We start from the raw sequence: 27,410 nt of genomic DNA, 5'->3' as shown, positions 1-27,410 counted from the left end.
GAAAAAACAATCTTAAAATGTGTATGAAATCACAAAAGGCCCCAAATAACTAAAGCAATCCTGAAAGAGAAAAGCAAAGCTGGAGCAATCACAATTCCAGACTTTAAACTGTATTACAAAGCTGTAGTCATCCAGGCAGTATGGTACTGAGACAAAAACAGACACATAGATCAATGGAACAGAAAAGAAAACCCAGAAATGGACCCACAGCTGTATGGTCAACTAATCTTTGCCATAGCAGGAAAGAATATCCAATGGAAAAAAAGATAGTCTATTCAACAAATGGTGTTGGGAAACAGGACAGCAACATGAAGAAGAATGAAAATGGACCACTTTCTTACACCATATACAAAAATAAATTCAAAGTGGATGAAAGACCTAAATGTGAGACAGGAAACCATCAAAATCCTAGAGGAGAACATAGGCAGCAACCTCTCTGACCTCGGCCATAGCAACTTCTTACTAGACATGTCTCCAGAGGCAAGGGAAACAAAAGCAAAAATGAACTATTGGGACTTCATCAAGATTAAAAGGTTCTGCACAGCAAAGGAAACAATCACAAACTAAAAGCCTACAGAATGGGAGAAGATATTTGCAATTGACATATCTGATAAAGGGTTAGTATCCAAAATTTATAAAAACGTGTCAAACTCAACACCCCAAAAAAACCAAATAATCCTATGAAGACATGAATAGACATTTACCAAAGAAGACATCCAGATGGCTAACAGGCACATGAAAAGATACTCAACATCAGTCATCATCAGGGAAACACAAATCAAAACCATGACGAGATAACACCTCACACCTGGCAGATGGCTAAAATTAACAACACAAGAAACAACAAGTGTTGGTGAGAATGCAGATCCCTCTTGCACTGTTGGTGGGAATGCAATCTGGTGCAGCCACTCTGGAAAACAGTATGGAGATTCCTTAAACAGTTAAAAATAGAACTACCTTGTGATCCAGCAATTACACTACTAGGTATTTATCCAAAGGATATGAAAATACAGATTTGAAGGGGTACATGCCCCCCAATGTTTATAGCAGTATTATCAACAATAGCTAAACTATGGAAAGAGCCCAAACGTCCATTGACTGATGAATGGATAAATGAGATGTGGTGTGTGTGTGTGTGTGTGTGTGTGTGTGTGTGTGTGTGTGTATAGTATTATGCTAAGTAAAATAAGTCTGTCAGAGAAAGGCAAATACTATATGATTTCACTCATATTTGGAATTTAAGAAACAAAACAGATGATCATATGGGAATGGGAAAAAAAAGAGGGAGAAAAGAAAACAAACTATAAGAACTCTTTATGGTAGAGAAGAAACTGAGGGTCAATGGAGTGGGGAGAGTGGGGGTGGGCTAAATGGGTGATGGATATTAAGGGGGGGAATTACAGACCTGTCATGTTGAGCATGGGTGTTATACGGGAGTGATGAATCAGTAAATTCTACTTCTGAAAACAATACTACACTATGTTAACTACAATTAAAATTTTTTTTAATATTTATTTTTGAGACAGAGAGATAGAGTGAGAGCAGGGGAGGGGCAGAGAGAGAGAGAGAGAGAAAGAGAGAGAGAGAGGGGACACACAGAATCTGAAGCAGGCTCCAGGCTCTGAGCTGTCAGCACAGAGCCCACCGTGGGGCTTGAACTCACAAACGGTGAGATCATGACCTGAGCTGAAGTCAGATGCTTAACCAACTGAGCCACCCAGGCACCCCTCTAACTGCAATTTAAATAAAAATGTAAAAACAAAGTAGTAAGTATAAAAACAATTTTAAAAAGAGAGAGATTAAGGACTTAATTTTATTGATCTTACCTGCAGCATTTTGGTGTGAATACCTTGTCCCAGTTCGTTGCCTCCATGTGTGACCAATACAGACCCATCTGTGTAGATATGAACAAGTGCAGCTGCCTAGTAAAACAACCCAGAAGGCACAGCTCAGTGCAAGTTTAGTGAGGTTCAATTTAAAAAATGAGTGGTGAAATATCAGTCTCAGAGTGAGGAGGGTCATAGAGGCAGGCTTTCCTGGTGGGATTCTGAAGCTTAGTTCTGTTTTGTGCAAAAGTCACCTGTAAAGAACGTTCCTATTTAGGAAACTTGTTTTAATAGGAGCCCCTTTGGATACCCAGGAGTTATGAGTATCGGTTCCAACTATTTGAAAGTCGATTCCCTGATTAAAATCTCTGGCTGACCACTCAGCTAACTAATTAAACATTTGTTAGGTACCTGACACGTGTTATGTGCCAACCTGTGCTCAGCTCTGGATGTACACAGATGGGCAAGATGTGGTTCTTCCTCAACAGTGTAGTAGCTCACACTGTAATGGGGGGACAGGTTGGAAAGCAGGTCATTATAATGCAGAATGATTTGTGAGATAATGGGCATGGCATAAGGGGCTCTGGGGACCTGGGAGGACAGATCCAACTGCTTTTGAGAAGCTTGGGGAAGGATTTCCCCAAAGAGACAACTGAATGGAATCATGAAGGGAAGAAAGGTTCATCACTGGGCAAGTTGGGCAAAAATTCCCCATTGTCTGTAAGGGAAAGCCTAGCTCTTTATTACAATATGAGGCCTTTTAGGATTTGGTCTCTTGTACTTTCCCAATTCCATTGTTGTCTTTTCCTGCTTTGGCTTACCGCTGCTCCTTCCTGACCTGTGCTCATGCTTATGCTGTTCTCACTTCCTGGCCCACTCCCCAGCCTTCAGATCCACACCTATAGTCTCGGTTCTGTTAAAGTTTCCCCCACATGCTTCTCATTCCCATCTTGGAAGGATCAGTTACCTGCTTCTCTGCACTTCCTCTTATGGGGTGAACTGGGTTGATTAATGTCTCCTGCAAATTCCTGTCCACCTGGAACTTCAGAATGTAACCTTATTTGAAAATATAGTTTTGCAGATATAATCAGTTAAGATGAGGTTATAGTGGATTAGGTTGGGCTCTAAGTTCAATGACTAGTGTCCTTATATAAGGCTGTGTGAAGACACACAGCAAAGAAGCCTGCATGAAGATGGAGGCAGAGATTAGAGTGATGTGGCCACAAGCCGAGGAACACCAGGAGCCACCAGAAGCTGGAGGAGGCAAAGAAGAGTTTTCCTCTGGAGATTTCTGAAGGAGCATTGCCCTCCTGACACCTTGATTTTGAACTCCAACCCTCCAGAACTGTGAGAGCATAAAATTGTTGTTGTAAGCCACACAGTTTGTGGTACTTTCTTAAGGCAGCCATAGGAAATGAATACAGGGGGGTGACAAGCTCTTCTGTGCGAGTCTCATGGTGGAAGGGCACCTGGTCTGGTTCAAGTGTGTGTCCTATAGAGAACTTAGAGCAAGTCTGAATCACAGAGGCACTAAATAAATGTTTGTTGAATTGCACAAATGGAAATGTTTCATTTCAGGAGGAGGAGGAGGAAAAGGGGGAGGAATTAGGACTTTGTTCTGTCTGGAGATGCCTGGAGGCCCAGAATAGCTTGGAGGAGCTTTGGGGCACCCAGGCTTATAGATGCTAATAATAATATTTATCACCGTGGGCCTTTTGACTCCCTCTTGATAATGCTCCCAATGCCTAGTTTGGAGAGTAGGTGTTCCAACTTTGTGAGTCATCAGCTGCCCTGAAATAATACATTTCAACTCCTAGCCTGGTGATTCTTGGGTGCATCAATTTGGAACTCTGAAGAAACTAGAGACCTTTCAAACAGAGCTTTAAAATCATTGCTTGGTTTAAGGATTTGTTGTGTGTGTGGCAAGATGAGAAGTTGGCTCCCATGACTGATGGTGGAGAGTAGGCTGTGTTATAGATGAGGGGCAGCCATAGAGGTGCGGGGAGGTGTTTTATAATACAAAATAAACATGTGGTCTTTGTCTCTGATTTTTGGCACAGAGGTCCTAAAACCCTGGGAATTTATTATTTTTTGTTTGCTGTTCAGATGATTCTCTAGGGAAACCTAGACAGCTTGTGGGGGGGGGGAGGGTGGTGAGAATTGTTGCCAGAAAAACCAAACATGTGGTTAGAGGGTTCCAGCCTTCAGCCCCCACCCCTACTTTCAGGGAGGGGGGAGGGACTAGAGATTGAGTTCAATCACAGTGGCCAATGATTTAATCAATTATGCCTATGTAATGAAATCTTCATAAAATTCACAAACAATGGGGTTTGGGGAGCTTCTGGGTTGGTGAACACATCCACAAGCTGGAGTGAGAGGGCATAAAAGCCCCACACCTCTTCTCCCACACCTTGCTTTATGCATCTCTTCCATGTGGGTGTTCTTGGATGGTATCTTTTGTAACAAATTGGTAATAATTGTAAGTAAAATGCTTTCCTGAGTTTTGTAGTTGTTCTAGCAAATTATCAAACCTATGAGAGGTGGGGAGTGGAAAACCCCTGATTTTGTAGTTGCCTGGGCAGAAGTATGAGTAGCTTGGGCACCCCACTTTCACTGGTGTCTTAAGTGGAGGCAGTCTTATGGGACTTAGCCCTTGATCTGTGGGGTCTGTGCTAACTCTGGGTAGTTAGTGTCAGAATCGAATTGAATTGTTGTATGCTCAGTTGGTGTTGGAGAATTGATGCAGAAAAAACACAACATTTGGTGTCAGAGAAAAAAAAATCACACAGGCAGATATCTAGAATCTCTTACGCTCCAGCTGTTAAGTCAGTCCCAGCTCGTAAGTATGACAGTTAACCTTCCTGCACCTCTGTAGAGAATGGGCATACTGGACCTGAACAGGTCTGTGACTCAGGAGGCCAGGGAGTCTCATCCTACCTGCTGGAGGAGCCCCAGTCCTGAGAGGTGTGCCTGAGATCTCCTGAGGGAGAGATGTGGGCTGCCTAGAATAACTACACAGTGTTTCAGGAACCCTGCCAAGTGCTTTATATTTATTAGCTTTTTGAATCCTTATCAATCCTAAGAGAAAGGATTATTATTCTCATTATATAATTAAGGAAGCTGAGGGTCAAAGAGGTTAAATAATTTGCTTGATATCACTCAGCTAGTAAGTGGCAGGGCAAGGATTTCTCAGGTCCACCTGACTCCAGTTAATTAGGGTTTGGGGGCAACTTCTTTATTCCCTAAGAAGGATTTCCTTGGACAGGGCAGCTTTTGTGGTGTGTGCATGTGTGTGTGTCTATTGGCTGCTAGTAGTTGGATGTAAATGGAAACATGCTTTCAGTGGTATACACACAAGGGAGATCTAGTGCATTTTTAGATTTAGATTTAGATCTAATGCATATAAGATCTCTTCAGTTGCAGAGTCTCTGCTTCTGGTGGAAAATAATGGCAGGCAACATTTCCCAGTTTTCTAGACAGCTTTCCCATATTTGACCCATTGGGATTGCTGGGAAGACTTGTCTGTACCAGTCTTGTGTTATTTAATGGTCTCATCTATTTGCCACCTTTCCTCCTCACCTTCTGGAGAGGGCCTCTGAATGACCTGCCTCTTCCTTTTGCAAACCTACCTGGAAGGATTTTTGGACCACACTTCCCTATTTCCCCATCAGAAATGACACATATTCCTGGGAGAAGTGGCTCAAAACAGCCAGCTGGTCAGGGCAACATGCAGTGACTTCTCTGCCTAGACTTGGGGGCATTGAGGAGAACTGAGATATCTGGGGGCACAGACCAGGAGAGGCCTCCTTCCTGCCTAAGCCATAACACTGGGCTCAGAAAGCTCAACACAATGGGCCTTGTGGGCTCTTGTTCCCTTTAGAATAGGGATGATTCAGGGTTGGGTAAGGTGATGGTCATGGTCACTGCTGTGCCTTGGCAGTTATGCTGGGGCAGTTCTCAGGCTTGCTGATGCCATTTTCTGCCACTGAGACATTTTTCTACTGCACTGTGTTGAATGTGCTTGCAGAGAGGGGGCTGCTCAGGAGAGTTCTGTACATTTCTCCCAGGTGCTGAGGGAGGGAGGGGCTCAGTGCCTGGGACATATGACACTCTCCCAAAATCACCAAGAGCTGATTGGGGTAGCAGTGCATCTGACATGACGGTTATTTTCCACATATAAAAGCTTTACCTGATGATAGCTTGTTGCAGCAAAGCCGACTGAAAACTTCATGGGGATAATTGCAATGCCTTTCTTTTTCCAATAATTCTTCTTGTTAAACTCTTCCACTTGTATTCTTCTGCTATGAAAGGAAGACTTGTCCAGACACTCATTCCAACATCTTATCAGGGTCTCAGGGCTGAATGCTTGTTTGTAGATGGTTTTATCAATTGTTTTGTACATGTTTTTCTCCCTAATCTGAAATGGGTGAGAAGCTGAGTCAATAGTTATGGTAAGATAGAAACTGACTGCAAAATAGATACTTGAAAAGCTTCCCCATTAAAAAGAACAAACTTTGGTGGGGAGAAAACAGGGTGTATCTCCTTTCTTTGAACAGCATGTGGTTTTGCAAAACTAATGGGGGTTATTTCTCATCTCTTCTTCAATGTGCCAGTCAGGGCTTCTCCCTACTTGAGGTTAGGGGTAGTAATTGGCTTCTGAAGGGCAGTAGGAAGGAGGGGCTGAAAAAAAGCAGATATTCCTTTTCTTCCTACAATGTTCAGAGGATGAAGAAGAGTTGGTAGATTGTATATAAAAGCGAGGATTTATTGTCATAACTGAAGATTTGTTCTGATAGAGAGGAATTGCACTGCAGCTAATAACAAATAGCAGATCTTCTCTAAGCCTTCTGATTGACTTTGGAAGGTGTGGTCAAATCTTTTTAAAAATGTATTTGAATATGGGTGTGTCCTATGTCCTAGAAGCCTGCAAGACTTGACAAGGAAGGAAGCCTACTGAGATACGCTCAGGAAATTTTCATTATCCGCATTTCACTCTAGTAACAATAAAAGAATTATTATTATCAACGGTAACATTAGAATAATACTATCCAGTTTATGAAAACAAATACTGTTCAGTTTATGAAAACAAATACTATTCAGTTTATGAAAACGAAGTGCTAACTCATTTGATTCTTGCAGAAATCTATGTAGTGAGTCATATTGTCCTCATTGGATAGATAAGGAAACTGAACTACAAAGAGGTTGCCTTTCCTTGTTCAAGTTGTTGCATTTGCCTGGATTACCTTCCCATTATCTGTGCCTATTATTCTTTAAGGCCTATCTTAAGTGTCATCTTCTCTGGAAAGTTCTTCCTGACTCTCCTCCCCTCAAGCCAAAGTGATGTCTTCCTCCTTTGTACCCATAGAACACTTTATGTGACTTCTCTGAGGATAACTATTGTCTTCCTTGTACAATATGTAGGTGTTCTCTTGTGTGTAGAAGTACCCTGATAATCACAAACCCAGTCATCCTCTCTGTTGAACTTAGTGGCAAAGGGGTTCAAAGGGCATTATATAGAGAGTACTTTCTGGAGCAGATGGACTATATTGGGGAAATGAAAAAGAAGCATAAGATGTAGGCTGGGGTCTACTTGAAATGTGTGGGGGCAAAAAAGTGTTATTAATAATTATCTCAATTGCCAGTGGCTGCCTCTCTCTGGCTTAGCATCCTGTATATAATGTGCACCTTCTAGGATACTGTACAAAATAATATTTTTAGAGGGCATTCTTTTGGCAGTGTATCTCTTCAAAGTTTTCAATAAATTTATCCTAAAGATATATACAATGGAGCAAAAATACATCTATATTTTGGTACGTGTGTACCAAGATGTTTCTTGCAGCATCATTTCAATAGCCAAAAATGGGTGACAACATAAATGTATATCAATAGTGGGGGTGCCTAAATAAATCACGGTAAGTCCATGTTACATAATACTATTCAGTTATGAAAAAGAATGAAGTGGTTCATTCTGCTGACACAGGAAGATGGTCATGGCCTACTGTCAAGCAGAAAAAGTAAGGTGCAGAATAATATGTTTATCATAGTCCCATTTTGGTAAATAACTGTCTATGTACATATATATTATATATCAATATTTATGTTTGTTTATGTATGTGTGTATGAATACAGAGGGCTGGAACAATAAGCATAGAACCATTAACAATGGTTGTCCTTGACTAATAGGGATGATGGAATGAAGAAGGGGACATTCACTTTTTACTTATTTACTTTATTCTTTTTTAAAAGTTTTTTTTTTAGTTTTTAAATTTTATTTACTTATTTTGAGAGAGAGAGAACATAAGCAGGGGAGGGGCAGGGAGAGAGGGAGAGGGAGAGACAGAATCCCAAGCAGGCTTGGCACCATCAGCACAGAGCCTAATGTAGGGCTAGAATTCACGAACCATGAGATTATGACCTGAGCCAAGATCAAGAGTCAGATGCTCAACCAACTGTGCCACCCAGGTGCCCCCATTAAAAAAAAAATCTTTTTAATGTTTATTTATTTTTAAGAGAGAGAGACACAGAGCATGAGTGGGGGATGGGTCAGAGAGAGAGGGAGACACAGAATCCGAAGCAGGCTCCAGGCTCTGAGCTGTCAGCACAGAGCCCGACGCGGGGCTTGGACCCACAAACCATGAGATCATGACCTGTGCTTAAGTCAGATGTTTAACGACTGAGCCACCCAGGCGCCCCTAGGTGCCCCCACTTTTTGGGCCCCGGGTTGGGCTCATGCTGACAGAGCAGAGTCTGCTTGGGATTCTCTCTCTCCCTCTCCCTCAAAATAAATAAAATAAACTTTAAAAACAAAAAGTAATTATTTTTGTACAAATTAGAAAAAAGAAAGAACCAGAAAGCTTTTTGCATAAGGAGGTAGGAAGATAGTGGAGTCATTTCCTTCAGGTAGCACTTAATTTATATTGAATTCTGAACCAGGACTAATTTGAGTGGTTCTTCTATGGTTTTTCTTTCTATGGTTCCCTACCTCATCTGATTCTTCACTAACCTTGGTTACGACCTTGATTACAACCTTACCTCTTCTGGCAGAAGGCCACATTTGGCTGCCACAGCTGTGATGCAAGATTCTGTTATCAGGGTTCCTTGTGGGAAGCCAAATCCGCGAAAGGCCGTATTGGATGGTAAATTTGTCATGCATGCCCGGCCCCGGAATCTAAGGTTGCGGATTTTATATGCATTTTCCAGCTTTAATATAAGAAATTCTGTTACCTAAAGTAAAAGGAGATATTAATATATATATATATACATATATATATACATATATATATATGTGTATATATATATATGTATATATATCAGGCATTGTTTTGTTTTTGTTTTTTTTTGTAAAATCAAGTACAGTCTAACTGCTTGTGGAACTTGATAAGTACTTGAAGAAACATGCTCCATAAAGACTCACCTAGAAATTCTGCGTTCTATTCATGATTAGGGATGGTGCTAGTTTCTGATGCACGTACCTGCTCAGAGTCATCCAGTGTGCATCCTCCATTAATGAAACACTCAATGTCTAGAGCTTTGATTCGCCCGTTGTTCATGAATCCCACCTGTCACCAGATGATGGACATTTTATGATCTGTTTAAAATTAACATGCCAAGTTCAAGTCACAGCCCAGCTCCACTACTGGGTGGGATTGAAGACAGACTCTGCTCCTGTTGGCTTGGTGGTGTGCCACACCTGGCTATCCCCTTGATTTTCAGTGCTTGGCTGATAAAGACCTCCTCTGATCTGGATTTTGCTGAGCCTTTCCTTTCAACATGTGATTTCCCGGCTTTGCAGTCAGTGTGGAATTCCAAAGTCCTTGCCTGCCTCCTGGTATATAATTGCTACCCTCTTCTTCCTTATTTCTGGCAGATTCTCCTTCACTTTTTACTAGTTTTCCTTTGAATTTAGTCTGCGGTTTCTCCCCCTTGTGGAAAAGTCTCTGTAATTCCAGAGTGCGTGGGAATGAATCACAGTGCATCTCAGAAGCAGATGCTGGGGAATGGATAGGAGAATGGCTGCTCCCATTTTAGGGAGCTGAGGAAGTGCTTTGTGATTGGTTAAGGATGTAACAAATGTGAACTAGTTATGCTGTTCTTTTTGGGACTCACAGAAGCACTCTGTATTTTTCTGAAGTTGTCATTCTCTTCCCACCCACCTAGACCAGTTGGTCTGCACAGCACAGACTGAAAAGACTGTTGTAGATCTACCAGAAAAGGATTGGCCCTGGTCCCTTTGCCTTTCTGAAAATGGGCACAGCTTTTTGGTTACTATCACCTATGGAAATACTGGATAACAAACCTGAGCACATGCAGGAAAATCCACAAATTCAGAATTCACGGTAATTTTGACAAATCCTAGGCTGAAGTTTACCTTTTACTTTTCATGAAGAAACAATTGCTAAGCAGAATAGCTCTTAGACTATTAAACTGTTTAAAATTTTTAAGAATTTTGGAAGAACTTATTCACACATAAACATCTATTATGCTAATTTATAAATAGCTCTGAAAAACTGAGCAAAACTGTGTTAGCTAGGTTTGAATGAGGATCTCTATCTATCCATCCATCCATCCATCCTTCCATCCATCTACATACACACACATCACACACACACATATTACTACATTGAAAGTAAAATTATATTTCTCTAAAAATAAAATAAAACTTGGATTTTCCAAAGTATATTTTCCTCATTTTAGTCATATTTTATATTACCATAATTACCAAAATATTCAACATCTAGAACCTTCTAAATAAGTACTAGTACTAAAACAGTCTCACAACTGTAACACAAATAAAGCCTGATTTATAATGGGCCAAAACCAAAGAACTCAACAACCACCATAACAACACAAACTGCCTCAGTCCCAGAATGTGGCTCTACATTGTTCTTGGTACTAGAAGTTAACAACAGTTGTGAATATTCATTTCTTTGCATTTGAAGGCCAATAAAAATTTTAATGGCCAACTGTGTTCCTTTCCTCTCTAATTATAAAAATTACTAATGCCAATGGAAGAAATTAAATGGTGCTGTGGTATGGATTTATAATCCAGGAAATATAATAATTTAGTAATCTAAGGCAATGACAACCTCAGGTAGAAAATCTAGCTATACATACACTATAAATAATTCCCAGATAGAACACATTTGAATAGAAACATTACATTAGAACTATCCTAAAAACTCAGTCACAGATTTGAAAAGTACTATTGTTGTCAACTAGATGTTAACAGAATTTTTTTTATTATTTTATTATTTTATTATTTTTATTTTTTGAGAGAGAGAGAGAGAGCAAGAAAGGGGCAGAGGGACAGAGAGAGAGAATCTTAAGCAGGCTCCATGCTCAGTGTGGAGCCCTACATGGGGCTTGATCTAGCAACCCTGGGATCATGACCTGAGCCAAAATCAAGAGTCCAATGCTCAACCACTTGAGCCACCCAGGCACCTCAAATGTCAGCAGTGTTTTTAATGGTATTTATGCCATAGTTGTATAAAATGCAATAAGCGTGGTTTGAAACAATTTAAAATTATTTCATTGTTAATGGGTACTTTTTTTCCCATTTGCAAGGAACTTTTGTAACACTTTCATAACAATTTGGCCGAAACACTTGTAAAAATGATTACGTAGTTAAAATGGTAAAATTGTTTCCAAACATTTCAAATACAAAATATTTTAATAGTCAAGAAGTTTTGGTATAACAAATGTTTGTAGCTTCTTTCATTTTTTGTCTTTGGGGAACCACTACAAAAATCTTATTCCTTCATTAATGTTTTTATCATTTGAAATTGTATTTTTATCTTCCAGTCTATACTAGATGTATTAAAAGTTCCTCATAAAATTTGTGAGAATTCAAATGTTTGAGAGAGAGCGAGAGAGAGCGTGTGAGCAGGAGAGGGGTAGAGAGAGAGGGAGAAAGGGAGAGAGAGAATCCCAAGTAGCAGAGCCTGATGTGGGACTCTATCTCACAAACCATGAGATCATGACCTGAGTCGAAACCTAGAGTCAGATGCTTAACCTACTGAGCCACCCAGGTGTCCCAGTCATTTAATATTTTATTTTATTTATTTTTATTATTTTTTTCATTTAATATTTTAGATAAGATTATTGTTTGTTTTTAGAATTTAGCAAAATCAAAATAATAGAAAATGATAAAAACCACCAAAATAAAATGAGGTATTTTTAAAATCTTTTTCTTATTATTATTTATAATCTACATCAAAGTTAGTTAACATATATTGTAATAATGATTTTAGGAATAGAATTTAGTGATTCATCACTTACATATAACAATCAGTGTTCATCCCAACAAGTGTCCTCCTTAATGCCCCTTGTCCATTTAGCCCATCCCCTTACCCAAAACCCCTCCAGCAACCATCAGTTTGTTCTCTGTATTTAAGGGTCTCTTAAAATGAGGTATTTTAATAGTTTCAAGTTTAATACTCACTTTATATTTTCCAAATAATGGGTGTCTTCCCCCAGTTATTAACATATCATCTTCACGATCAAGAACAAGACGAATGGGACGACCAGTTCTAAAGAAAACAAATCTTAGATTCTCTACCCATTCCACCCACCCATTCATCCATTCCCCTATTCATCCATCTACCCATCTAGCACCCACCCACCTATTTATTCAACCCCTCACTTAATTATCTACCCAACCATCCATCTATCTACCTTTCTGCCCATCCATCCTGCATGCATTCTCCCACCCATTTATCCAGCCATTCATTTAACCATCCATCCATCCCATATATATTCCCTGAGTGCATACAATAAGCTAGGCACTGGTCTGAATTAATATATGACTAAACTACTACTGTTTCTGTAGCCTATAACTCAATAGTTGGAGATCTAGCTAAAGTGATTAATGTCACATGCCAGTTAACTTGTGTTCTTAAGGCTTCAGATTTCATGCTCACCCAGATCCAGCCACTTTGCATATCTCCACCATGAGTTACAAAGTTGAAAGAATGTGAACAGATAAATGCATACTTAACACAACTGTAAAAACAAGGCCAAGTACTTGTCTTTAGGATGCTGGGTTAGCATTTTCATTTTCACCCAGGAATGCTATTATGCTGGACAAGTTGGGCCCTTGGGTAGCTAGGAGCTTCAGCCTTTCTGTATCTCCAGGGCAGTAGTTCCCATACTTTGGAGTGTAGAAGAATAGTCTGGCATGCTGACAAAAATGCAGATTCCTGAGCCTTAGCACTAGGACTCTCATTCAGTACATGTAGGGAGGGGACCCAGAATTGGCATTTTTCTCAGTGATTCTTATGAGGTACTTTCAGGCACACGTTGAAAACTACAATTCTGGCACAAGGTTTCCTGATTGTTTGTTTGTTTGTTTAAATGGTGACGACTACTTGGAGCATCAGTTAAATGTAAAGTTTCTGTGTCTACTCTCTGGTGCTTCTGATTCAGTGGGTCTGGGGTGGGGAGGCAGGAATTTCTACAAGCATAGGAGGCATTTATTATTATTATTATTATCATTATTATTATTATTATTATTATTATTATTATTTGAGAGAGAGAGAGAGGCAGAGAGAGAGGCAGAGAGAGAGGGGGACAGAGGATCCAAAGTAAGCTCTGTTCTGACAGCAGCAAGCTGCAGGCTCGACTTGAACTCACAAACCACGAGATCACGAGCCCAGGACGTTCAACTGACTGAGCCACTCAGGCATCCCTAGGAGACTCTTATTATCACCAGTCTGGGAACACTACTCTGGGGACTACTTAATGCATGCCAGATGTGTGCTAAGGTGGGGTTGTAGCTTAAGGCACTGGTTGCCACACTTGGCTGCACAGTGGAACTACTGGGTTAGTTTTAAACTATACTGATGCCCGAATTGGATGGGACAGCCTAGGCACTGGGACTTAAATGCTCACCAGATGATTCTACTGTGCAGTAATGCTTGAGAAGTCTTAAAGGCACAAAGCTTGTTGGGAGTATGATGAACCGATGAACCCTTCTGGGTACTTGGTGGGTGTGAATAGAGACGTTCATTATGGAAAGAAGTGGAGATGGGATTCAGATCTTGTGATTTCCTGTCTCTCGTTGCAGAATGAGACACACATCTGAGTGCTTTAGGACCTAGCTTTGAACTACACAGAATTTGTCAAAGGAAGCAGGACCTTTGAACTTTGCAGGCTGATTGGGGCTCTGACAATACTTTGTAACTACCAAGAAACAGCCATAGAAAATGAACAAGAAACAGAAAAGCCAGCAACTTGAACAACATGAACAGCAAAGGAGCAAGCCTTCTGGTTGAGTTAGCCTGGGAACTCTCTTTGAGGATATCATCTATCATTAAGCAAACATTGACTAGCCAGCCCTTCCAGGTGCAGAGAGGCAGAGGGTGGGAGCCTTTCTTTCCTCATGCCACCCTGACTGCAGCTAGAGTAGGAAGGGAAAGTGGGGGAGGAGCCTCCCCCGTGGCATTCCACTTAGGCAGGAGACTTGCCCCACCCCTAAATAGGTCACCTTTCCTGAAGCTCAGGGACAGGGCAGCCTCAGCCTTGGAGCTGTTTAACAAATAATATCACTTTTCTTTTTTATAGCCTGTTTCAAGTCCTAGGTGCATTTGACTTTTCCAATCAATCTAGGAAGGTGAGTATTATATCTATAATTATAAAGAAAAAGAGACAGGAGCCTGAGTTGCCCAAGGACACTCAGGTAGTTATGACAGCAGTCAAGTCACTCTCAGTCCACGGATTTGCCCTTAGCTCTGTACGTTTTACACCCTCTTGTATCCCCAAGTGCACTTACTTGATAGCACCCACAGCAGCAATAGCCCCAAATACAGCTGGTCTTCCTACTTTTCCACCAAAACCTCCACCCACCCGCTTGACATGACAGGTGATCCTGTTGATGGGGATATTTAAAGTAGAGGACACTGTTTTCTGTGAAAGATAATGAAAAAGTTTTACAAGAAATGGCAAAGAAGCCTTTTGTTGCCTGAAACATCACAGCAATATTCATCCACACCTACTGTCAGAACACAAAAACAAAAACAAAACCCAAACTAAGATAATGTAAATCTGTGTTGCAGAGAGCTCTGTTGAGTTCATAAACATCATCAATCTTACAGGACAGCCTTTCTAGCAGAAAAATAGTATTTTCCAGAAAGGAAACTGTCAGAGTCCTAGATTCCTGTCAGAGCTGGAATCCTAGCCAAATGCCTAGATGTATGTTCCAACAAAGTGAAAATCAGCAAACTCCTGACAAGTTAGTAAAGAAGATGTTTGCAGCTAAAACCTAGAGCACTTTGAGACTGGGATAATGAAAATGTACTGTAAAGTGATGTGTTTACTCCAAAGGTTATCTGTAATGATTATTTAGAGAAAAAGCAAGTGCAGATATAATTTAGTGTTATCCAATCACAGAGCTCATTTAGCCATGCTGCAAATGAATGTATTCTTTAAATCTGAAGTGACTGTGGTTGTTCTTTTTCTTTTTTAAGTTTAATTTTATTAATTTTATTTAATTTTCATTCCAATATAGTTAACACAGTGTTATGTTAGTTTTGGGCGTAGAATATAGTGTTTCAACAATTCTATACATTACTCAGTGGTCACCAGGATAAGTGTGCTCTGAATCCCCTTCACCTCAGCTGTTCTTATACTTACTTGACAAGACCAGAAAAAAAATAAAAGAATTCTGGTATCTTAGCTGTTCCACTGATGTCCAATATTTGGACATCAAGTTTCTACAGGAAAAATGGCTACCAACTGTGAGCCTATGGGGATTGAGTGCCATGACAAAATTAGGAAGTTGGAAAGGTAAGGGCGATCCTGGACCTCACCTGCACGTGGGCTGGATCCTGTGTTGATACATAAATGTCCAGTTCTTTGTCCTCTGCCTTTGGAATAACAATCACTCTTTGTGTTTCCATGTAGAAATGTTCCTGGCCTCCAACATGGACCTCTCCTGTTAAGTGCAAGCAAAGGGAAATTCCTGAGAGTGTGTGTTGATTGGAAACTACCATGTTGAGGAATTCCAAAGCAAGTAAGATGTGGACTGACCAGTCTGGATTTGTCCTGACCAAGGAATTGATGGATCAGGCATTTGTTCTGTGGCAACTAAAGGCAATCTGTTTCAGATACCATAGTTTTGTATAACAAGTTGGAAGGGTCTGGCTCCATTCCTCTGTCCTTAACTAACCAAAGTGCTAAGGATTTTTCTTCTATTTATTCTGTTGCTCCCTGCCCCCCACCTCTAAAGGCAACACACATAATACCCCCACACCCACACTCACAATTTGAGAGGAAGAGATATAAGAGAAATTTGGCAAAGTGCTGAGTCTTTAGAGGATGCCCTTTCTTACGAAATCACATGCTCTCAGTGTCTGCTTTGGAACAGAATCATGCAAAGATTCTATTAAATATCCTGAATTGCTTACCTTCAACAATTTGATCGACTTTTTCAAATGCCTCCTCAATGTTTCCTTGTTCAAGTTTTTTTTCAGGGCATAGGAATGAGTTGTGCTTTATGGCATCCTAAATGATAGGAATAACCCAATTAAATTTTTTTTTCTTCCATTGACATTTTGTTTCTTAGTCAAAGGCCAGTAAACTCCCCAAAATAGCCATCTACTGGGACACATGAAGGGAGTCATCAAGCAAGGGAGTACTGGAGTAGTGGGCTCATGGCAGAGACAAGATGGGTGTCTGAAGGATGTCTTCTAAAGTGCAGGGAAAACGAACAAGGAGTAGAGAAATGTTAAGAATTGAGATCTGGGGATGCTATGATGGCCCATGATCATAAATACTCATTTCTCATTTTCAGTGTGGATTTCCAGGGAACAGGTGATTATTAGTATTATCCCCATTTTATAGATGAAGAAACCATGGCTTAAAGAGGTTAATGAATTTACCTAAGTGATGCAGCCAGGATTCAAACCTAGCAGTTTGGTTCTAGAAACTGTACTTTTAGCCACTACCCTTACTGCCTCTCATACCTACAGTCATTTAAATAAATGAATGAATGGATGGGTAAACAAATATTGGTATGTATAACTATTTTGTTATATACTCTATTCACAAAAGAAATTTTTAGCTGACTCTGGACAGTCCTATTCTGGGAGAACTGCAGATCTCTAACCATTCTGAATCCCAGGATATTTCCTGGTTTTTCTTCTGGGTACTATTTCCCCCTTGAGGAAATGGGATTAGGATTGAAATCTCAAAAACTGATGTTAGGATCCTAGTACAACCCCAGGAGGGATACTGAGCCAAGAAAAATGGTCTGGACTTCTTGCAAACTTGGCAAAATGGGAATTTGGAACAGAATTGATTTGGTTTAGAAAGATCAAGAAACATGACCTTTTTAACGCTTTGACTATTGAGCAAGTTGTGCCTTTTAGGCACATTTAAAAAATGTCAAATGGTTCACTGGGGCCTTTGAAAAAATTTTATTTTCTATTACAAGTGCACAAATAAGAAAGCTTTTTGCAACTCAGTTACTCTGAACTTGCCCTTCATTGAGTTAGAACCTGAAAATCCCACTCCACATCTGAATTTTCTATTCTAACTTCATTCTTTCTGCTTTGGTAATAGCATTTGCATTCCTTCAGCTAGACCCAAAAGTAAGAGTTGAAATTTCTGTGGCATTCCATCATGAGAGTCCCACTGTTTTGGAGGCCCACCTTGAAAACATGATTGTTCTCAATATCCATTCTCATCATCTTTCTTCCCCAATTTTTAGTGGTCATGTAGTCACTTGGGATAAAGTCTACATTTCCCAGCTCCCCTTGAGGTGTGGTATCTGACTAGGTGCTAACCAGTGAGATTATGGGAAGTGTCCTTAAAGGGATGGGATATGCCCTTCTTCATCACCTCATTCTCTTTGCTGTCTGGAATGCGAACTTAATAGCCAAAGCTTCAGCAGCCATTGTGGAGCAAAGTGTGACCTAGAGGGTAGAAACCATGCTTGAAGCAGTGACTAGATAGAAGGATCCAAGATCCCTGACACATAGAACCCTACATAAGCCCTGGACTGATCTTTTCTAGACTTTGTAAATGTGAAAGAGAAAGAAACTTCAATTCTTCGTTTGTTTCTCCACCCCACCCCACCCCTGTCATTTCTTAGAGCCAAAGCTAATTTCAATTCATACAAATAATATCTTCCAGAGGAAGCCGATCTTTCCAGGGCAAGCCAGTGGCAAGAAAAAATTAGAATTAGTGTTGCATTAAGAAATTTACAAGGGTGTTTTTGATTCTACAACTTTACAGGAAAGAAACCAGCCAGCACTGCTTACATTGATGGTGAAGATTATGGGCTCCAGATCTTTGTAGGTGATCTTTATCTTTTCAATTGCTCTCTTTGCCTGTACATCTGTCTCTGCAACCACAGCACAGATGATCTGGCCCACGCAAAGCACCTGCGGAAAGTACATGCATGAAGCAGGTAGAAAAATATCAGTAGGAATAGTCTTACTTCACCCTTATCAGTGGCTGGTATCTTTGTTATTATTGTTTGTCAATAAGGCCACATTGGAGGTCACATTCAACTACATGTGCTTGGCTTAAAATGTTTTAATTAAAAAAATAATTTAAAGAATACAGATGATTCCATTGGCCATTTTACTCAATGAATGTAAGCTCCAGAGTGGATGTGAGATTGGTTGTGACCTGAATGTGCTGTGTCCTCTGTCAAGCTTGGTTCACATGTATCATATTTATGGTATCATTTATCATTTTAGAGTTTAAAGATAAGGAAAGTGTTTCTTGTACAATATCATCCCTGTTATGAGCTGCACTGTGTTCCCTCCTTCTTCCCAAATTCAAATGTTGAAGCCTTAATGTCCAGTGTGACTGTATTTGGAGATAGGGCCTTCAGTGGGGTAATTAAGATTAAATGAGGTCATAAGGGTGGAGCTCTAATCCAATATGACTGTGTCCTTATAAGAAGAGGAAGAGATATCAGGGAGGCTCATCCTCAGACAAAAGTCATGAGAGGACACAGTGAGGAGACAGCCACCTGCAAACCAGGGAGAGAGGCCTCAGGAGAAACCAAAACCTTGGTCTTGGGTGATAGGCCACCAGAATTGTGAGAAAATGAATTTCTGCTTTTTAAAAAGTGGCCCACGTTGTGGTATTTTGTGATGGCAGCCTGAGCAGATGATATAGCTCTTAAATAACAACTGACCTCTTCATCTGGAGTTCAACCAAAAGAACAGTGAGCCATTTCATGGCTGGAGGAGAAACAGTCTGTGTGACTCATTGAGAAGTGACAATAACAGCTAACACCTACTGAGAGCCTTCATGTGCCAAACACCGTTGTAAGCATTTTACGTGCATTAACTCTTTTAGATCCCACAACACCATGGGATTGGTGTAGTGATTGTTCCCATTTTCCAGGTAATGATACCCAAAGGCACATGGCTAGTGAGTGGTAGAGATGGAACATGAACCAAATTAGCCTGGCTCCAAAAGCAAGTATTCAGTGAATGTTTGTAGAATTGAATTAAAATGTCAAAGGTGGGAAAAGCAACTTTATTACAAATGGAATGTGTAAAAGTAAGTGAGGGGTGGGGTGGGGGTGTGTCTGCATGGGGTTGGTTTAGGAAAGGAGAGAGTTTAATACAGAAAACAGGGAGTGGCTGTATTTTTTGCACTCTCCTTTTTAGGTCTTTCTAGCATATTCTATCCTGATACAGGTCAGTTCCTACATTTATTCTTTAGATGAGGGTAAATTGACTCAAGAGCACACAGTGGGAAAACTAGAACTTGTTTTTCTGTATGTTTATTATTTCCCTTTTACTGTGTAATTTCCTGACTCCAGAAGATTTAAGTCTGTCTGAATAAAGATTTTAGGTGTAGAGAGAAGCTGGAAGAATTGGCACTTCTGTCCCGCAATGTGGGGGGCGGGATTGAAAACCAGCTGGAGGTGGTAACTTTGTGATTATCTGCACAAAGTCATCTGAGAAAGCATACTCTGTACCTCATCTACAGCCAACAATTTGTCATCCTCGGCACCATTGGTGCCTGGAATGTCCTCAGCTGTTATCACATCAACCACTCCAGGTAGTTCAAGGGCCTCAGACAAATCAATTGATCTGAAAAAAGAGAAATATTTAAGAAGTAGAAATCAGCAAGCTTTGAGGGCCCCAGACCTGAGGAAAGGATAGAACATGGTTGAAAATAAAAAATATATAACAACTGTCCAGCATAGGTCCCGACCAATAAAAGCTAACCTGCCATATGGTCCAGAAGGCTGCCTGCTGGGTCAGGGGTAACACTTTAACTATAGGAGAGGACCTGGGGGAGGGGCTGTGTGGCTGTGGCAAGGGAAATTCTTAGGAAGCTTAGGACAGTAGGCATTAGCCCTTCAGAAATGCAGTATTTCAGGGTTTTATCAACAGCTGAGTATCAGCCCTACTCAGAATTACTCCTTTGAGCCATGACTGAGGCTACAGCAGGGAGATGAGGTGTAATGAGGTTAGAAGAGAAGCAAGGAGCCCATAACTATTTTTGTTCTCTCTTTCATAATGGTCATTTCCAGATACCCTCTCTTCCTCCTGCTGGGGATGGTGCCCTTTTCTTTCTTCTTTCAATTTTAGGTTCTTTGGGTTTAGGACATGGCATAACAGGTACATTCCTCAGAGGGAATCCACAGGTGTGCTTTTAAAAGTTTTTTTTGAAAGCTTTCCATTTACTTACATGATTTTTGCATGGGCTTTTGTACTGGTCACCAAAACCATGAAAAGTTCTCTATCCACCATAGGAATGTCATCACAAAATATGGCTTCACCTGTAGCATGTTTAAGACCTGACAGGTGCATGATGGGGCGTCCAACTGGATCTTGGAGGGATTGGTGAGAATCCACACTCTGCAGAGGGAGACAAGAGTTGCCCTGGACAATTCAAATCTTCACAAGTGGCCTGGATGATTACCAACACTCTTGATTCAGGATTGAGAAATCAGTCACCCTCAGACCACAAACACTGGAGTGGGTCAGATGATAAGTGCAAAAATTCAATGATGTCACTAGACTGGGGAATTGTCCTGTCAGTTATGTAGCAATTCCAACTTTTTGGCAGAACTGTGAAATAGGTGAAAGGGCATCCTAGCCTCTCCTTTTGGCATTTTCTTTTCCCAAGTTGTACCCCTGTACTGCTTTGTTCTGGAATTCAGAGGTTCTCCTTGTCCAGCTTTCTTACCTTTTCCATGACCAAACTGTTTACATAGAAAGTGATCAAGATGATGAAGTCTAAAGTGATATAATTCCAGAGGGTGGGGAACCAAAATCTAAGCTAAAAGCTTGAGTGTCAACTTGAGTAGTGCCTGGGGCAGGGGAGAGGGGAGGGGAGCAAATGGCAATGGAGTCCACCCAGATCTAGACCACAGTGCCTTGGTTGCCCCTGTAAGTGGCTCAAAAACATCACTGGGAGGATAAGAAGTTGGAGAAAGTGTTTATTTTGGAATTCTTTTCAGGGAAGCTCTGTGGTGTGTGTGTGTGTGTGTGTGTGTGTGTGTGTGCGCGTGTGTGTGGAGATGGGGTGGGAGAGGGGCTTTGTGCTAACAGATAATAATAGATACTTTCTAAATTGTCCTTCAAGAAGGGTGGGTTCAGGTACTGGCAAGGTCCTTGTTTTGCTGACTGGAGATGAGATATTTGCAACCAGGGCTGGAGGCTGAATCTTGCTACCCTCTTATTCAGTCCTTCCCCCATACCTGGCTTGGGTGCTCTTCAAACAAATGCCCAAAGAACACGCATTCCAGGATACTATCAATGATTAGTCAGATGGTCAAACCATTCCAGGTTGGTTCAGCCTTGAGTGTGTGTCATGGTAGCTTAGGCCCGATCTTAGATCCAGCGTCTCCCTGACTTGGCCTAAACAAAGGGCAATGTGCCAGCCCAAACTAGAAAGTCAGAACTATGAATCACACCTCTGAAGTGCTTGCTTTGTTCACATAACTATAGCTTATCTCTTAGTTTCTATGTTCCTGTTACATTATACTCACTGACCTGGTACCTTTGGACTCCCCGGGGTCCTGTGACGGGGAAATCTTCTAGAGCACTTAGGAATCGGTCTGAAATTTCAGGATAATGATGACTGTCCTGAAAGACCATTCAAAACAATAAAGATAAACCAATTAGTCTATGATTAAACTGGGCTTTGGCTTGTGTGAAAATGACTTGGTTGAGGTATCCAAGAAACTGCAAGGCCAGGGTATCCTGGAAGACCAAAATCTACATCATCTCCCCGGGGTCTCCTTTTTTATGAAGGTGTCTTGCCCTCCCTCCCTTTCCACATACTGAGGAACTGGATGGACTGGTTTGAATCTGATCCCCTAGCCACCCAGAGGAGAGAGAGGCCTGTCAGTGAGCTGGGTAAAGGCAGGACAAGCTGGAACACTGGGGGACAGAGACGCCATCCCAGAATGAGCTGGAGTTCACTGTACACAAAAGATCCCACATCCTGCTTGTTTTTCTCAGCAACTCAGCAGTTCATCAGTAAAATTGAGAAGGCTCTCTGGGTGTCTGAAACATACCAAGTGTCTTGATTCCGAAATTAAATGGCAGTGATTATTACCCTGGTGAATGTGGTTGGTCAGGGTCTACGTCCGCGTAATGAAAATTGAACACTTGAGGTGACTTGAGGAGTGTTGGGGTAGGGTGTGGTTTGAAACAGGGGGTATGAGGTAGGGCGAGGGTTATAATCCTGGTCTGGGAAGGAAATAGAGAGTGAGAGAAAGAGAATGTTTTGCCTTGCTTAACTTATTCCAGAAGTATACAAACAAAACAATCTAGAAAGAAGCCACTTAAATATTTGCATACAAATAAAATTTTAGTATGTTTTGAAAAATAAAATTTTATTTTACATTTTATGTTGAATATTAAATTTTAGAATAGGCAAACCTAATCTGCCATGAAGCAGATGAGTGGTTGCCTGGGGGCAGGGGTGGGAGGCCAAAAGGTACTTTTTGGGGTGATGAAAATGCTTTATACCTTGTTTGAGGTGGTGGCTACATGGGTTTACACATTTGTTAAAACTCATTGAGTATAAATAGGTGCATTTTATTATATGTAATTATATTTCAGTAAAGTTGATTTTATTATTTTTTAAATTATTTATTTATTTTGAGAGGGATTGAGAGAAAGAGAGAGAGAGAGTACAAGCAGGGGAAGGGGCAGAGAAGGGGGAGACAGAGAATCCCAAGCAAGCTCTGCACCTTCAGCACAGAGCCCAATGTGGGACTTGATCTCACAAACTGTGAGATCATGACCTGAGCCAAAATCAAGAGTCAGATGCTTAACCCACTGAGTCACCCAGGTGCCCCCAGTAAAGCTGATTTTAAAAGAAAAAGAAATCACACACTGGAGGCAGGGGCACTGTAACGTTTCATTGCTCAGGGCATGTAGTGAACATCTGTGAACTGAAGACAGTGTGGCATCCTGAGCCTCATGTGGTAGCCCTTCAGGGCTGAATCCCTGAAGGAAGGAGGGCTGGGAACTGACAAGGCCTGACTCAGAACAGGTGACAGGTCATGCACAGGCTGCCCACAAGACAGTTTGCAAAAGTAGTGGAAAAGCTGGGAGCTATGGCTGCAAGGGGCACATAAAAGCCAGAACACTTACAGACACTTTTACAAGCTTCTTTAGTTCCTGCAGAACTTCTAGGTAGAATTTGAAGAAGAAGCTGACCACCAAAGTCCTCTTGAATTCCACTCTTCCCCCTGGAGCCCAGCCTGGGAGGGAGACCTCTTCCAGAAGCAGCCTGCAAGCTTCCTCCAGCATTGGCTCATTCCAGGGCCTGGTGGTGTTGGAGGTGGGAAAGGGACAAGTCAAAGGGCAGTCTCGATCACACGGCATGTGCCAGCTACTGGATAATAACAATTTAGAGAACCTGGAGTCTCCTTTTATGAGTTGGAAGGGAACTCAGAAATCATCTAACCAAGCCCTTTAGGAAAATCGAGGCCTGGGAAGCTGCACCAAGTGGCCTGAGGGTCATGGCAGGGTGAGGATGGGCCCTGTTTCATTGCAACATGAACCAAGCATGTTCAAGGGCCAGAACATGCTGGAACCAGACATTACACAAACAGATCATGAGGGCCAATTCCATTATGAACCGGACTGGCCTCTACTGAGGAAGAAACAAAAGGTCCCCGCACAGCAGCAGCACTAGGTACACTTGGACCCTGCCTGGTGTGGGTCTGCAGGAGTGCTGATGTGCACATGAGAACTGGGGCAGAGCACAGTCATGGCTCATTGTTGTTGTGGCCTTCCCCCAAGGAGCAGCCCCTAATTAGCCAAAGTCAAGTGAGGTTTGCTTTATAAGCAAAATTGCAGAAAGAACAAGCAGTGATTCTATATATAGGAGTTCACATCTTCCCAGGGCATTAACAACCCTTGCCAGAGCCAAACTTCTACTTGTTCTTTGTTTTTGATGTCAAGTTTCACCTTTGGGGTGCAGGGTTCATCGCTTACCTCCCTATGAGCTGCTGGCAGGATTTATGTGCACCAATTGTGGATTCCCCAACCCCTCCATAGGAGAGGCTCAGCTCCTTGATGGTGTCTGTGGCTTCTTCAAGAATGACTCGCATGCCAGCACTCACATCGGCCAAGGCATTTTGCTGGCACTGAGCCTGTCGGAAGGCTGACACAAATTCCCACTGTGGACACAAGAACCACTTGGGGTTACTTGACATGTCAAAAGTGAGAGCATGGTTCCTGCTTCTTGGTGCCACTAATTAATCACTTAGACTCCATCTAACGGGGCACAAAAGGCACTTGGCACAATTAGAGGACAAGTTGGCTGGCTTCTCATTCATAGTGAGAATGGAATCCATCCCCAATGTCCAATGCCCTTAAGGAACAGGGATCACTGTGCACTTTTCCTGAGGCCAGGATACCTGGATCATTTCCAGGTGCTCTTATTTCTAGGTGCTCTTGCCTCTAGTCTTCAGATGCCTCTGTCCTCATGAGGATGCAGGAACCCTCCCAGCACAGGCATTTTTAACATTCATTTATTTTTGAGAGACAGAGAGAGACAGAGCACAGGTTGGGGAGGGGCAGAGAGAGAGGGAGACAGAATCTGAAGCAGGCTCCAGGCTCTGAGCTGTCAGCACAGAGCCTGATGCAGGGCTCGAACTCACAAACTGTGAGATCGTGACCTGAGCTGAAGTTGGAAGCTTTAACTGAGCCACCCAGGCACCCCAACACAGGTGCTTTTAAATGTGATTTGCTTGATGTGCGAAAGAGACCCCCTACATTTTTGGTTTGTAGAAATGACTGCTTTTCCACTTTGCAAAGGTCATAAAAGAGTTGAATAGAACTTTGACAGTGCACTAGGGAATCTTGTATCAGGAATGAGAGTTGGGAGGGTAATGGCTGCCCCACTGGGGTCTTTGGCACCGTGACCTGCTGATGTTGCAACATGAGGTTAATGGCGAAGGCCTGTGCCTCAAGTGTGTTTCCATCTGTGCATCCACCAAGGGTGCTGTGTTTGTGCCTGCCTGCTTTTCCGTCTTGGGCCTTCCCCGATGCACTTTGGATTAGAACACATTTCAAAGTTTCCATTCCAAACGAAAAATAAATGAAGATCAAACACGCTGAAAACATGACTTAACATGAGACCTCCCACATAACTAAGCTAACTCCTGGCTTTTCACCATTGTGTGTGTGCGTGTGTGTATGTGTGTGTGTTGAATTGCCTCTCTCTGGGGAGACCATCCTCTTGGATTTGGGTATGGTTTTGGGCAGAGACACGGAGCATTGAGTGAAGACAGAGGCCCCACTCAAAAGCCAGCTGGGTGGCCACATCAATCCCAGACATCCTGTGTTAGCAAACATCTGGAGGTCCTCTTGTTCCTGTGAGCTGTTGGGGTTAGCTAGAGTGGGAAGCGGGGAGACCCTGTTCCAGCTTCCACCTCTTTGTGGGTCAGGCAGAGAAGCTCGTCCACAGCCAGAGAGCTTTAATTTCCGCCTCCCAGAGTCGATCTGTAGACATAAAGGGGTGTGGAAGCACAACCACATGCCCTCAGCAGGCCCCACCCCACAGCTGAAACAACAACCCCAAATCACAGCCCGGAGCTGCTTGCCCGAGGGTGTCTGAGGGCCTTGGTGCTAGGCCAGTCCACAGTGGACAGGAAACAGATTTTCAGGGCAGTCATTTTCCTTCCATCTGTTTTCAGATTTCTGAAGATGACTGCTCTCTGTCATGAAAAGGGAAAAACAAACTCTTAAAAGCAACCAGCAGAATTCTTACCTTTTGAGAGTGCGGGATGTACACAGATTCCAATATTTCCTCTGGCTTAAGGTCTGCACTTGCCAACCCGGCAAGAAAATGGTCATTTAGAGGGATCTGCCGTGTGCCTTCTGTCGAAGAAAATGACATTTCTGCACAGTTGCAGTGAGGAATGCCGGATTATTCTGTACTCTTAAATGTCAGCAGCAAGGAGGAAAAGGTCACCTCCCTCTGCACAGAGTGATGCAGTCCAGGGCTCCCCCACTCCCCTGCACAGACAGGACTAGCAGGGCCTCTTGACATTTACTCGTCTCTGCATACGTGCTATGTGAACAGGGTCTCCTGCCACCTCCAAGGCCTGTCATGCCAGCACCATTTTCATCTTCAGGCAGAAGCTGGTTAACTAAATCTAACTCATTCACTACTGTGATCAAGGTAAGGGCATGGCTTCAGCGGAGACAGAGTTTATTTCCACTATTAACAGAGCTCAAGTCATTGCATTTCTTTTTGTTCTTGCTGCTGCTGTTGGCATCTGAACTGGAGACCTACATCTTTCAAACAAAGTGAGCAATTCACAAACCCTCCGTTTGGCCCAGTGTTATAATTTAGTGGTCAGAGCAGGGCCCTCCGGTTTTAAAAAGTGGTTTGCGGCTCCACAGCAGGTGCCATGAGGAGATCAAACTACAGCCCAGCGAATCTGAGATGGATTCTGTTCGTGGCAAAAGAGGCAAAATGCTGATTGGAACGTAGGGGTAGTTGAGAAGGAAGCAGGAGAACCCCAGATGGAGCCCCTGCTGACCTTTGCTGGCCTGCCCTGCTGCTAGGTCAGTGAGCTCATCTACCAGCACCAGAGAAACATTGAGCTCAGGGTGGAGGTGGCTTTGGCAGAGCTGGAAAAGCACAGACCTTAAGCCAAAGGTAACCACCAACCTCTAGTAGAAGAACACTACTGCTAATGTAGTAGAAGGCCCTGCATGCAGGCCAGGATATGCTTGCTATCCTGATGCCCCAGATTCTTGGCTTCTTCTTTTCTGGTGTTTGGGGGTCAGGTTGGGGTCACATTCAACCACAGGCGGGGAGGACTCAGGAAAATGGCTGACCAGGCCAGGCCAGGCCAGGGTGAGGCCTTTCCTCTCCTCCCTCCTGGGCGGGCCCCATGCAAAGCTGAATAAGGGTGTGTGAGCTTTTCCTCTGCACAAAGGCTCTCCCAGCACTTCCCACCAGTTAGGGATGGGATTGTATTATGGCCAACAAACCCCTTGGGAGGGTTACATTGCCTGTGATATAATTCCTGGTTGGATACACCCCTGAAGTTCATGTGGGGAGCAGATTGTGATTGCTTCCCTGCACCCTAGTGCCTGGGTCCGGTCCACCCATAGGAGGGGTAAA

The 27,410-nt window shown here is 42.3% G+C and overlaps 1 protein-coding gene across 1 annotated transcript in view; it reads right to left on the bottom strand.

Moving 5' to 3' along the window:
• LOC115521534 (aldehyde oxidase 2) overlaps window positions 1-27,410 on the bottom strand; it is an 87,215-nt gene that overhangs the window by 30,805 nt on the left and 29,000 nt on the right. Inside the window, exons 13-27 of the mRNA XM_030326811.1 lie at window positions 26,043-26,152; window positions 24,263-24,447; window positions 23,426-23,588; window positions 21,800-21,892; window positions 20,490-20,659; window positions 19,771-19,885; window positions 18,086-18,208; window positions 16,229-16,325; window positions 15,632-15,756; window positions 14,596-14,729; window positions 12,268-12,355; window positions 9,299-9,385; window positions 8,854-9,050; window positions 6,016-6,238; window positions 1,827-1,922 (exon numbers count right to left, since the gene is read on the bottom strand). Coding sequence (XP_030182671.1) covers window positions 1,827-1,922; window positions 6,016-6,238; window positions 8,854-9,050; window positions 9,299-9,385; window positions 12,268-12,355; window positions 14,596-14,729; window positions 15,632-15,756; window positions 16,229-16,325; window positions 18,086-18,208; window positions 19,771-19,885; window positions 20,490-20,659; window positions 21,800-21,892; window positions 23,426-23,588; window positions 24,263-24,447; window positions 26,043-26,152 — 2,006 coding nt within the window. The remainder of the gene's footprint in view (window positions 1-1,826; window positions 1,923-6,015; window positions 6,239-8,853; window positions 9,051-9,298; window positions 9,386-12,267; window positions 12,356-14,595; window positions 14,730-15,631; window positions 15,757-16,228; window positions 16,326-18,085; window positions 18,209-19,770; window positions 19,886-20,489; window positions 20,660-21,799; window positions 21,893-23,425; window positions 23,589-24,262; window positions 24,448-26,042; window positions 26,153-27,410) is intronic.

The sequence above is a fragment of the Lynx canadensis genome, chromosome C1, assembly GCF_007474595.2.
Source record: "Lynx canadensis isolate LIC74 chromosome C1, mLynCan4.pri.v2, whole genome shotgun sequence".
In the NCBI taxonomy this organism is placed as follows: domain Eukaryota; kingdom Metazoa; phylum Chordata; class Mammalia; order Carnivora; family Felidae; genus Lynx; species Lynx canadensis.
Note: the sequence above shows the minus strand (reverse complement) of the source record. Positions and strands in the feature narration are given on the sequence as shown.